At 36.9% G+C, this 13,322-nt stretch overlaps 1 protein-coding gene across 2 annotated transcripts in view; it reads left to right on the top strand.

Annotated features, from left to right (window-relative positions):
• The window catches only part of PTPRQ (protein tyrosine phosphatase receptor type Q), a gene marked incomplete at its 5' end in the record, with an annotated part of 279,161 nt that overhangs the window by 117,882 nt on the left and 147,957 nt on the right, over positions 1 to 13,322 (top strand). For both annotated transcript variants that reach the window (XM_080660148.1, XM_080660147.1), the window contains 3 exons: positions 2,065 to 2,247; positions 3,838 to 3,939; positions 11,241 to 11,361. In XM_080660148.1, coding sequence (XP_080516274.1) covers positions 2,065 to 2,247; positions 3,838 to 3,939; positions 11,241 to 11,361 — 406 coding nt within the window. The remainder of the gene's footprint in view (positions 1 to 2,064; positions 2,248 to 3,837; positions 3,940 to 11,240; positions 11,362 to 13,322) is intronic.

Here is a 13,322-nt window from a genome sequence, read left to right as displayed (position 1 = left end):
TTTTAAGTAACTCTTCTCATTCTATTATCTTAGACCTTCTTAGTATACCCTCTATATCTAACTGCCATTTTATATATTATATTTTCTTTCTCTAAGCTACATTTTGATAATTTCTCCAATACTATCAAATTTCTCACTAAATTTCTATTTTATCTAATCTGCTTTTATATATCAAGAGAATTTTAAATGCAGTTAGTTTGTTTTTCTGTTCTAGAAAGCCTGTCTGGTTCTTCATCAACCCTGCTTGCTTATTTATATTATTTATTATTATTATTTGAAGAATTATCTGTTTATATTTTTAAAAATGTTTATTCCTTTAAATATACTAAACATCCATATTTTTATTCTATAGCAAGTTCAATAGCTGAAGTCTTGTGTGTTTGTGTGAGTGCGTGTATGTGAGTATGTTTATTATTTTTTTCCCTTTTCTTTGCCAGCATTAACTGTTGGTGCCTAATTTGCTTAGGTATTTAATGATTTTATTAGTGAACTCATATTCCTTAAAACCTTATGTGTGGAAAATTTATGTGCCCCGAGGTGAGTTTCTTCAGAAATTTATGTTTACTTTTGTTATTTGCTTTTGAGTGATAGCAACTCCGAGTTACAGATTTGTTTTAATTTAAATTCTGAAGTAGAGGTTTTTCATGCTATATAAGCAGCAGGGTTTGGGCCACATAAATCCCTAGGAATAGACTTGCAGTTCTACAACTGCATAATTTCTCTTTCTTTCCCACCTCTTTACCAAGAAGAGTGGCAAGAGAAAAAAGTTTATTTTCTATCCTCTTTTGCATAGTGGGTTTACTCTCCACTCTCCAGTTCCTGAGAGTGAATAGACCACATTGCACTAGTCCAAGAGTGACCACTCCTGGTGAATTTTATGCATTCTGCAGAAGAATTCAAGGTGCCCCCTAGAGTTGTCCCATATAATGGTTCTGGTTGAAATTGCATTCTTATGGGTTCTAGCTCTTTATGCAGGGGTATCCCTTACCCTTTTTCTGGTCCAGGTCTTTCTCTGGCACAGCTATTAATACAGAAGCTCAAAGTCACTGGGATTGACCAATATCCTCCAAGGCAAAGCTGGCTTTAGTACTAGCTTCCTTCTGAGGATACTGATTTTACTGTGTTGTTTGTTTGTTTTATTTTATTTATTTTTGTTTTTGTTTTTTGGTTGCCACTGTTTTCTTACTTTCCTGTCAACTTGGCAAGTAATTAAAAGAAAAATATGTTGTTATTTTCTGCAGTGTTTAATTATTTTAAGTAAGATAGTCATTCAGTTTAGAATATATATTTTGCCAGAATTTGAATCCCACATACAGTTAGTTATTTGAACATATGTAGAGAACCATTTATGACCACTGCATTTAATAGAATGAAAACATTACAGACACAAAAAGAACTAGTGCTTTAGGACTGTTTTGTTGCCAGGCCATAATATACAGCATTATGTCTAGAGAAAATTACTTGCCTTGTCATAGATCTTGTTTTAGACCAGCCATGGGCAAACTACGGCCCGCGGGCTGGATCCGGCCCGTTCGGCTGTTCTATCCGGCCCACGGAGCCGAAAGAGTGGAGGCTTCTCTTGCTCTCCCCTCCGCTCCTTTACTTTGAATTTATATTAGTTCACACAAACACTCCATCCATGCTTTTGTTCTGGCCCTCCGGTCCAGTTTAAGAACCCATTGTGGCCCTCGAGTCAAAAAGTTTGCCCACCCCTGTTTTAGACTAAAACTAATTATTAACTATATATATTTAATTAAACAGAATCATTTTAAAGTGTTTTTCAATCCTCTTTCTTTCGTCTGTGTGTTCTGCAGTGCAAGGTAGCTTAATACAGTTACAAGTATTTTAATAAAAATATCCTATAAGCATTATTATATAAAATAATAGTATGAATTTTCTTTTTCAATGAAATTTTTCTTTTTAGTGTATAATTTACCTACACCTTACTTCATTTAGAATATTTATTACAATCACATTGTAGTGCTCATGAATGAGAAGTTCAACAAAATAGATTTTTAGAATGGAATTATTTTATGCATTTATTTTCTTTTTCTTTTCTTTTAGTACCTGATAGTGCACCAGAAAATATTACTTACAAAAATATTTCCTCTGGAGAGATTGAAATATCATTCCATCCCCCACGTAGTCCTAATGGAATCATACAAAAATATACAATTTATCTGAAGAGAAGTAATGGAAATGAGGAAAGAACCATAGATACAACCTCTTTGATCCAAAACATTAAAGGTAAAAAATATATATATACATATACACACATACACATTATATATATATATATATATATATATATATATATATATATATATATATATATTTAAATATTTACCTTTATATTCACAGGATGGCCACAAAATATTAGCTTGTTCTATTATAAATATTAAGTGTGAGTGCGAGCACTTGTATACAGGCTATGGCACTCTGGCTTTTTGGTTAGATAAGCCAGGAGTTTATTTCAGGTCACATGAAAGAGTATTCTAGGTCAATCCTTGTCCACATTAGCCTGTATCATTTTGTCTTCATAACAGGAGTTACTAAGGAGTTACTATTTCAAAGACCTACATTTCCATTTAGCTTTTACTTTTGGATGAAAGTTAAGAGACATTTCATAGTTTGCTTCATTCATATTATTAAAGGGCTAGAGGCCCGGTGCACGAAATTCGTGCAGGGGGTGGGGGTTGTGTCCCTCAGCCCAGCCTGCACTCTCTCCAATCTGGGACCCCTCGAGGGATGTCTGACTGCCCATTTAGGCCCGATCCCAATAGGATCAGGCCTAAATGGGAGGTTGGACATCCCTCTCACAATCCAGGACTGCTGGCTCCCAACTGCTCACCTGCCTGCCTTCCTGATTGCCCCTAACCACTTCTGCCTGCCAGCCTGATCACCTCCTAACCACTCCTCTGCCAGCCTGATTGATGCCTAACTGCTCCCCTGCCAGCCTGTTTGTCCCTAAATGCCCTCCCCTGCAGGCCTGGTTCCCCCCAACTGCTCTCCCCTGCAGGCCTGGGTCCCTCCTAACTTCCCTCCCCTGCAGGCCTGGTCGCCCCCAACTTCCCTCCTCTGCCGGCCTGGTCACCCCTAACTGCCCTCCCCTGCAGGCTTAATCGTCCCAACTGCCCTCCCTTGCAGGCCTGGTCCCTCCCAACTGCCCTCCCCTGCTGGCCATCTTGTGGTGGCCATCTTGTGTCCACATGGGGGCAGGATCTTTGACCACATGGGGGCAGCCATCTTGTGTGTTCGAGTGATGATCAATTTGCATATTACTTTTTTACTTGATAGGATAGAGGCCGGGTGCATGGGTGGGGGCCGGCTGGTTTGCCCTGAAGGGTGTCCCAGATCAGGGTGGGGGTTCCCTTGGGGCATGGGGCAGCCTGGGTGAGGGGCCTGTGGTGGTTTGCAGGCCAGCCACGCCCCCTGGCTACCCAAGCGGAGGCCCTGGTATCTGGGATTTATTTATCTTCTATAATTGAAACTTTGTAGCCTGGAGCGGAGCCAAGCCTCCTGCTTGCTCCATGGCTGCAGCCATTTTTGTTGGGACTTATTTATCTTCTAAAATTGAAACTTTGAAGCCTTGAGTGGAGGCCTGGGCTGGCCAGGGTGTGTGGAAAGCTTGGCTTCCTCCATTGCCGGGGAAACCCAAGCCTCCTGCTCGCTCCGTGGCTGCAGCCATCTTGATTGGGGTTAATTTGCATACTCGCTCCTGATTTGCTGCTGGGCTTGGCTTGTGGGTGTAGTAGAGTGATGCTTAATTTGCATATTTCTCTTTTATTAGATAGGATATTTGGTAAGTCTCAACTTGTCAATTTTGTTTCTATTTAGGACTGAAGAAATATACCCAATATATAATTGAAGTGTCTGCTAGTACACTCAAAGGTGAAGGAGTTCGGAGTGCACCAATTAGTGTACTGACAGAAGAAGATGGTAAGTAAGGTAGTGGATAGTCATGTATTTAGAATCCATCACATTTCAGAAAAAAAAAATGTATGAAGATAAATATATAATGAAAACAACAACAACCGTATCCTTGGGTATCAGTTGTGTGCCATTCCAGCATTACACAGATTTCATTGTTATGGTGTAAAAATAGTTAGTATAGTCAAATTTATGTTCAATAAAATCAGGTGTAAGTCGCTTTTTTAATTATTCTGGTGTCATCAGTGCCCTGTAAAAAAAAATGACTAATTTTTTTTTCATCGGAATTTTTAAGGTTAATATTTTGGGTTGAATAGTTTGAACAGCAACTAATGCATTAGTTATAACTGTTCATGAGTTCATTAGTTCAACTTTTATGTTCATAAGAATAGACATTTACATAAGTTTTGTAGTAGATTCTGTTATGTGAACCTGCAACAGTTTCTTATTTCATTAGAATTAGTTTGTTAATGAGCTCAGGCTATTTTCCAGGTTCACTACATAATTTGCAAGATGTTATTCCTGATTGTTTATAGCCTTCATATTGAATATTTAAACATACCTTTTCTTAAACTAAATAAAATCAGCTTTACTACCAAGACTACTTTACACTAGTATTTCACCAAGTTAGAGGCATATATCATGCTAAGAATATTAATTTTGAGGAATATACTTGGGTTTTGATTTGCATTTATGTTTTATTAGAGGCCCGGTGCATGAAATTCGTGCACGGGGGTGTGTGTCCCTCAGCCCAGCCTGCACCCTCTCCAATCTGAGACCCCTCGAGGGATGTCCGACTGCCCGTTTAGGCCTGATCCTGGTACTGCTGGCTCCCAACTGCTCGCCTGCCTGCCTTCCTGATTGCCCCTAACTTCCCTCCTCTGCCAGCCTGGTCACCCCTAACTGCCCTCCCCTGCAGGCTTGATTGCCCCCAACTGCCCTCCCTTGCAGGCCTGGTCCCTCCCAACTGCCCTCCCCTGCTGACCATCTTGTGGGGGCCATCTTGTGTCCACATGAGGGCAACCATCTTGTGTGTTGGAGTGATGGTCAATTTGCACCTTACTCTTTTATTATATAGGAAATATTGTGTGTTTTGGGACTGTTAATTTTTACTATAAAAGGATACTCTATTCTAATGGGGGGGGGCGCTGTTATATCATAAGCATTTGTAAGGTTTTTGTTTTTCCTTTTATTTTTCAAGTTTCCCAGTCTTCAAGCTAGTTTGTATCCCATGTATGTTCAGATTCTAGTCATTCACCAGGACAAAATGTGCATTGTACGCTTGTAAAAGGAAGGCTTTTCTCTGCATTGCTTTTATTTTACTCAATATAATAAAGTCTTTGGAGCCCCCTTCTCCCATTTCAGGTTCCCATGGTTTCCCCTCCACCAAATTACTTCACTAGAGCAAGGTGGTAGGGTGCTCTGGGTTGTCCAGTTTCTAAGTCTTCTTAGAGGTTAGTCTTCCTTAGTCATTGCCTCTGCTTGCTATGCTTATTTCTCCATCAACCTTTACCTGTCCAAAATTGTATTTTTTTAAATTAAATTATTTTTCAATTACAATTTATACTCAATATTACTTTGTATTAGTTTCAGGTGTACAGTATAGTGGTTAGACAATCATATACTTTATATATAAAGGGTTCCCCTCAATAGTATTTCCAGTGCCCACCTGGCACCATACATAGTTATTACAATATTACTGACTGTATTTCCTATGCTGTATTTTACATCCCCATGACTATTTTTTTACTACCAATCTTTACTTTTTAATGCCTTCACCTTTTAAATCCAGTCCCCCACCACCTTCTTCTCTCTGGCAAACATCAGTCTGTTTTCTATATCTATGAGTCTGTTTCGGTTTTGTTTGTTAATTTATATTCTTTGGATTCCACATAAAAGTGAAACCATGTGTATTTGCCTTTCTGTGATTGACTTATTTCACTTAGGTCAATCTATGCTGCTGCAAATTGTTAGATTGCATTCTTTTTTATGACTGAGTAATATTCCACTCATCTATTGATTGGCACTTGGGTTGCTTCCATGGCTTGGCTATTGTAAGTAAGGCTGCAATGAACATAGGGGTGCATATATTCTTTTGAATTAGTGTTTTGAGTTTCTTTGGAAGTGGAATCACTGGGTCATAAGGCAGTTCCATTTTTAATTTTTTTGAGAAACGTTTATACTCTTTTTCATAGTGGCTGCATCAATCTGCATTCCCACCAACAGTGCACAAGGGTTCTATTTTCTTCACAAACTTGCCAATACTTGTTTGTTGATTTATTAATAATAGCCATTCTGACACAACAACCCCAAATCTGTGGGACACAATTATATACTTACCTCAAGAAATAAGAAAAGTCTCAAATGAACAATCTTACCGTACACCTAAAGGAACTAGAAAAAAAAGAAAAAAAGAAAAACTGAAGCCCAAGGTGAATAGAAGGAATAATAAGTATCAGTGTGGAAAGAAATGAAATAAAATCTAAAAAAAATGCAGATGATCAATGAAACCAAGAGCTGGTTTTTTGAAAAGATAAACAAGATTTATAGACCTTTAACCAGACTCATCAAGAAAAAAAGAGAAGACCCAAATAAATAAAATCAGAACTGAAAGAGGAGAAGTAACAAGTGACACTACAGGAATAAAGAGGATTATAAGAAAATATTATGAACAACTATATGCCAATAAATTGGACAATCTTGAAGAAATGGACACATTACTAGAAACATACAAACTTCCAAAACTGAGTGAAGAAGTAACAGAAAATCTGAACAGACTGATTACAAGTAGTGAAATTGACGCAGCAATTAAAAGACTTCCAACAAACGGAAGTCCTGGCCCGGATGGCTTCACAGGTGAATTTTACCAAGCTTTCATAGAAGAACTAACAACTGTCCTTCTCAAAGTATTTCAGAAAATTCAAGAGGAAAGGAAGAATTCCAAGCTTATTTTATGAGGCCAGCATTATTCCAAAATCAGATAAAGACATTACAAAGAAAAAATTATAGGCCAATATCCATGATAAACATAGATGCAACAATCCTTAACAAAATATTAGCAAAGCAAATCCAGCAATGCAGTAAACCCTTGATTTTGCAGACCTCAATGTAATAGACTTTGGATTTAATGGACAGAATTTTCTGTCCATATATTATATGTGAAAATTAGCACCCTATTCATTTTAAAAAGCTTTTAACTAAGATTTGCTCATAATTATTTTTTTGTTATTAATTCTCTTATTTTTAAGAAATTTTAACGAATAGGCCATATGTTGGAAAAAAACACTGTAGTCATTTAGCCAACATAAATAAATGTTATATACCTACAACTATATTCTACATATTTAAATCAAAGAGTTACTGCTCATAATATTCTGCAAACGATTAGCACATGATCACACTGCATCACATGTGGTAATTGGTTCTGTTGTCTTGTGGTGTGAATTTCTGCAGCAGTTTTAACAGGTGCTGGCAGTTGTTCTGATGTGATGTAAGCCACACCCCAGCCATGTGCATTTGTTTACTCAAAGCGGTGAATGCACCCATTTACTACCGCTATTCAGTAAACATTTTAAATGACTGTAATACATATAGAAAACTTTTCTGTGAAATTAAACTTCTCATACATACTTAATTTTAATTACAGACATGTGCCTACCTAAGTAAAATAGGCAAACTAACTAATTTGTCAATTTTTTAACATACGCATTTGGAAAACCTATTTTATTATATAATGGACTTTCAGCTTTAATGGACACAACCTTGCCTGAATTAGCCCGTTATATTGAGGTAAAAAGATCATACACCATTATCAAATGGGTTTTATTCCTGGGATGCAAGGTTGCTGCAATATCTGCAAACCAATTAACGTGATACATCACATAAACAAAATGAAGGATAAAAATCATATGATCATATAAATAGATGTAGAAAAACATTTGACCAAATCTAGCACCCATCCTATATAATAAAGAGGTAATATGCAAATTGACCATCACTCCAACACACAAGATGGCTGCCCCCATGTGGTCAAAGATGGCCGCTCCCATGTGGACACAAGATGGCCACCACAAGATGGCCTGCAGGGAAGGGCAGTTGTGGGCGATCAGGCCAGCAGGGGAGGGCAGTTGGGGGCGACCCAGGTCTGCAGAGGAGGGCAGTTAGGGGTGACCAAGCCGGCAGGGGAGAGCAGTTAGGGGCAATCGGGCTGGCAGGGGAGGGTAGTTAGGGGCAACCAGGCTGGCAAGGGAGGGAAGTTAGGGGTGACCAGGCTAGCAGGGGAGGGCAGTTGGGGGTGACCAGGGAGGCAGCAGAGGACAGTTAGGGTTGACCAGGCTGGTAAGGATAGCAGTTAGGGGTGACCGGGACAGCAGGGGAGGGCACTTAGGGGCAATCAGGCCAGCAGGGGAGCAGTTAGGTGTTGATCAGGCTAGCAGGGGAGTGGTTAGGGGGTGATCAGGCTGGCAGGCAGAAGCGGTTAGGGGCAATCAGGCAGGCAGGCAGGCGAGCGGTTGAAGCCAGCATTCCTGGATTGTGAGAGGGATGTCCAACTGCTCACCGGGATTGGGCCTAAACGGGAAGTCGGACATCCCTCGAGGGGTCCCAGATTGGAGAGGGTGCAAGCTGGGTTGAGGGACACACACACACACACACACACACACACACACATGCACATCTGTGCACGAATTTCATGCACTGGGCCTCTAGTTTATGATAAAACTTTCAGCAAAGTGAGAATAGAGGGCTCATATCTCAACATAATAAAGATCATATATGACAAACACACAGCTAGCATCATACTCAATGGGGAAAAACTTAAGATCAGGAACAAGACAGGGATATCCACTTTCACCTCTTATTCAACATAGTAGTGGAAGTCCTAGTACAGCAATCAGGCAAGAAAAAGAAATAAAATACATCCAACTTGGAAAAGAAGAATTAAAACTGTTATAATTTATTTGCCCAGTTCTTTATTTGTATTCTAATTAAATTGTTCTGAGAATTTGAGATCTTATATGAAAGAGCCTAGGATAGTAGTGAACATATATCTCAAACAGTCAGAGCTTATTACCTCTCAAGTCAATAGTTTCAGTGCATTGACTATGCATCTGAATACCTGGCTTGCTAAAAATAGAGTCAAGGTAAACATCCATCCAAATCCTTGGCCTAGTCATTGATACAATTGCTAAGGGTAAAGAAGACCCCCTTATCAAAACACTGCAAGGAAATTGAGAAGGAATAAAGTTTGATTTTTTTTGGATATTAGGAGTTCCTTGCCCTCATGGAGCTTTCAGTTCAGTAGAAGAGATACAAATTTAATAAATGTATACACAAATAATACTTATAATTATTGATATAAGTGTTCCCAAAATTATTCACCAGGAAAAAAGAGGGACTCTAGCTATTCTGAGACATCTGGGAAGTGCAGCTGAGAAAATTATGTATAAACTGTGACTTGAAGGAAGATGCCTAAAGAAGGAGGGTGAGAGATAGGAAAGATCATGCCAGGCACAGAGAGTAGGAGTCTTATGAAGACCCTTCTCATGTATTCTCATATTCTCTGTCATGATGAACTGAGTAAAATGCAAAAGACGTTGCATTTATTTTTCTAATTTTTATACAAATGCCAAAATGATTATAACAGTCAGAGCTTGTTACCTCTCAAGTCAATAGTTTCAGTGCATTGACTATGCATCTGAATACCTGGCTATGATAGATGTGCAGTATTTTGTTTAGATAATCATATTAATTACACTTATTAAGCAATACAAAGTTTTACATAAAAATGTATTATCCAAGGATATAGTAAGATTAAGTATAAAACACCAAGAATTAACACATGTTCCACATAAATATATTAAAGAATAGTATGGAATAGAAATGCCTGATTACAACATATGTTTAAATCAGTGTTATTTTTTATTGAAATATATTTTCTCCAATAATAAAAATGTTAAGTTTTGCAAAGATATTAGGGAAAATAGCATAAGCTTTTGTTTTGACAAGTGAGAGCTCTCAGATAGAAGTAATGCATGTCTTGGGAAATAGGCATCTCCAAATGATATGTGGATTCTTGTGATAATCAGTATTTTATAGCATTTTTATTGTACTGCCAGTGGGAATACCAAATGAAAATACAAATACAGCTGTCATCATTAGTTCTTAGAACTCATCTCTGCTCAATAAACCTTTTTTTAAAAAAACATTGTTGTTACCAAAATAATGAGAAAACACTCAGAGACACATGTATCTACACAACTCTAACTAAGGTTATTCAGAAAATAAAAAATAAAAATAATTCAGGTAGTATTTTATCCAAATTATTGGAAAAAGTGATGTGCACATGTACAGATTAATAAATTAACATTGTTTGAAGATCTCAAAAAATTCCCAGAATTTCTATTAACTTCCTACTTGTTCATTTTCCATGTAAAACTGTAACAATGATCAGTTTTAGTGATTTATACCATTTTATATGTAAAAGTTGCATATTAATAGTCCAAGACATTACTATACTGTAACACAGTATAGTAATGTTTTGGACTATTAATAACTGAGAAATGCCATTCTAAATGTTTTATCTAAATGGAAATATACACTTGGCTAACTGGTTTACAGCAAATTTTTTTAGTGCTTATTCAGTTAGAGTGGCTAAAGTATTTGATTCCTTACACGATTATAGCAGAATGAGATGTAGACCCTAAGCTGTATTTTCCTGTTTGTGTGCTGCATTGGTGTTTCCTTTGTAAACTATTCAATTTCAAAGGCTAAGTGAACAGATTTCGATATTTATTTTACATTAACACAACTGAAATTGAGGTGTGTAGTTTTTATTTGTGACGTCAGTCATTTTAACTGCTCTCCCAATGTTATGCTTATCACTTTCACTTTTTAAATGTGGATTTTTTCCCCCATCTATTTTTATTTTGTAGGGAGCTTTTATTTTATTTTATTTTTTTACTGTATATTATATTTATTCACCACATAGTTTCATTTTTATTAGAGAATGATAATTTATCAAGATGTATTTGAGCAGTAGGTGAATCACTGTGAAATACTCCTTGCTCTTTTTTCTCATGAAATGTTTTTTTCCATTGAATCACAGAAACAGATGTTCTAACACCACCATGCAAAATCTTCTTTTATCATCTCATTTTGAAAGTCAACATGAGTTTCTCATGCCCATGGAGAAAAACACTGTACCTGATTCATTTACCAGAAAGTTTATGATAAAAATTTTGTGCACCTTCATCTTAACCTTTTTAATATACGTTTATTAAAATGCATCATCTTTTACTCTAACTTTTCAGCTCCTGATTCTCCCCCCCGTGACTTCTCTGTGAAACAGTTGTCTGGTGTCAGGGTGAAGTTGTCATGGAAACCACCCGTGGAGCCAAATGGAATTATCCTCTATTACACAGTTTATGTCTGGTAAGAATTTTTTTTTCTTTTTTGGAAATAGTTCTGAGAACAAGTATTAATCTGTAACATAATAGGAATGTGGTTTATTTTTTTTATTTCAAAATGTGATACTACTTTTGGAACCTGATTATTAATAGGCTAGTTAATATGCTTTTATTAAGAAACAAGTTTTTCCCATATTATGGTGGAAATCCAAGCATAGTCAAATAAGACAGTTTTTGTAACTAAAACAAAGACAATTATGTATTATGCATAATTATACTACATTTCTACTCTTTTAAGTTATTGATCCATCAACTTAAGTGAATAGAGAATATAATTTTAAACTCTTCCTGAGTTTTACTCAACTATTTTCTATATTACTGTTTTTTTTAAGTTTTCTTAAATATAATCATTTTAACTAAAATTTAACTAAAATATATGTCTTCAGAAATCTGTTACTTAAGGTCAGTTTTCTATTGAAAGTAAGCAGTGGGTTTATTGTTTTCTAATCACTTTTACCTGATTACGTATTTATACATCAATTGTGAAAAAGTTAAAATCTTATAGTGTGTCTCCTGTCAATTAACAATATGGCTGTACTACTTCATGAAAACTCAATAGATAAAAATCCTAATTTTCATCAATGTTAATGTTCTTAAAAGGATTCATCAGTTATGTAATATATATCCTAGTGCATTTTAAAATCTGAACTCAGAAAATACATTTTTATACAATATTTTATGGAGCATAGGCATTTCTTACTTTTAGATTCCTGACTTGGAAGATCCAGCGTTGAGAGGCTACAATATTTCAAAGAAATTTACTTTTTTTCTCCTAAATTAAAATTTTTCTTTTCCTATTTTCTCTTTAAACTCTTTATATACTGCTGTGTAGGACTACATCCCCTATGTTCTTCATTGACTTATTCCTAGTCATTTTTCCCAGTTATGGTGAAATTAGGAGTGACATGAATGATGTTAGTGGGAAGAGAAGCAGTGGGAAGAAGTTAACTGTTTTCCTCTTGTTACCATATTCATTCATTCATTTATTCATTTTTTAATGCCTTCAATTAACAATACTGAAGAAAACACACGTAAGTCCCCTACCCTCAAGGAGCTTATATCTAAAAGGATAACTGTGTTATATACCCACAAACAAACAAATGAGGGAAAGTCAAGGGAAAGAGGGCTACTGTACTATTGCTTAGGTGCTTGGGAAAATCCTCTTTAAAGAGGCATTGAGTTGTTATCTTAAGAGGACAACGACCTCCCTGTCATGGGAAGATCTGCAGGGTGGAATTGTCCAGGAAGAAGGAACACCAACTGCATAGGCTCTGCAGGGAAACACAACTTACCATTTTTAAGACAAGAAAGGAAGTCAGTGTTTCTGGGGTAACAGAGACAGAGGAGAGTAATACTGGGGGGCAGACAGAGGTCAGTAGCCAAGCCACAGTAAGGATTCAGTTTTCATTTTAACAGCGATGGAAGTTAACTGGAGAATTTCAAGCACTGTGGATACTTTATAGAGAATGAATTGTAGGGAGCCAAAGGTGTAGCAGGAACCTCGTAGGGGTGCTGTTTTAGTAGTCTTTGCAATAGATGATATTGGCCATGGAAAAGACAAATGGGCCACTGAAGTTCTGAAGAGCTGACAGCACTTGGTGATGGATTTGTTGCAGGGATAAAAAAAGATAAATCAATTATAACGTCCAGATTTTTTTAATTAAGCATGATACTCTAAGATTTTGACATCATTTTACTGAGTTAGAATAAACTGAAAGGGAAATAAGTTAATGAAAGTGAGAGTCAAGATTTTTCTGACTAGGGTTCCCAGTCCCTTCTCTATGCAATGATTATGCTTGTCTCACTAAAGCATCAGGGTGTTTTTAGCATTATGTGTGCAGCACACACAGAGACACACAGGTTAGATAGCATTTTGTGGGGTGTTGTCTACCTGCTTCTTTTCTCTCTGGTTATGAACTGTTACAG

Source organism: Plecotus auritus, assembly GCF_963455305.1.
Source record: "Plecotus auritus genome assembly, chromosome: 3".
NCBI lineage: Eukaryota > Metazoa > Chordata > Mammalia > Chiroptera > Vespertilionidae > Plecotus > Plecotus auritus.
This window is presented reverse-complemented; position numbering and strand designations above follow the sequence as displayed.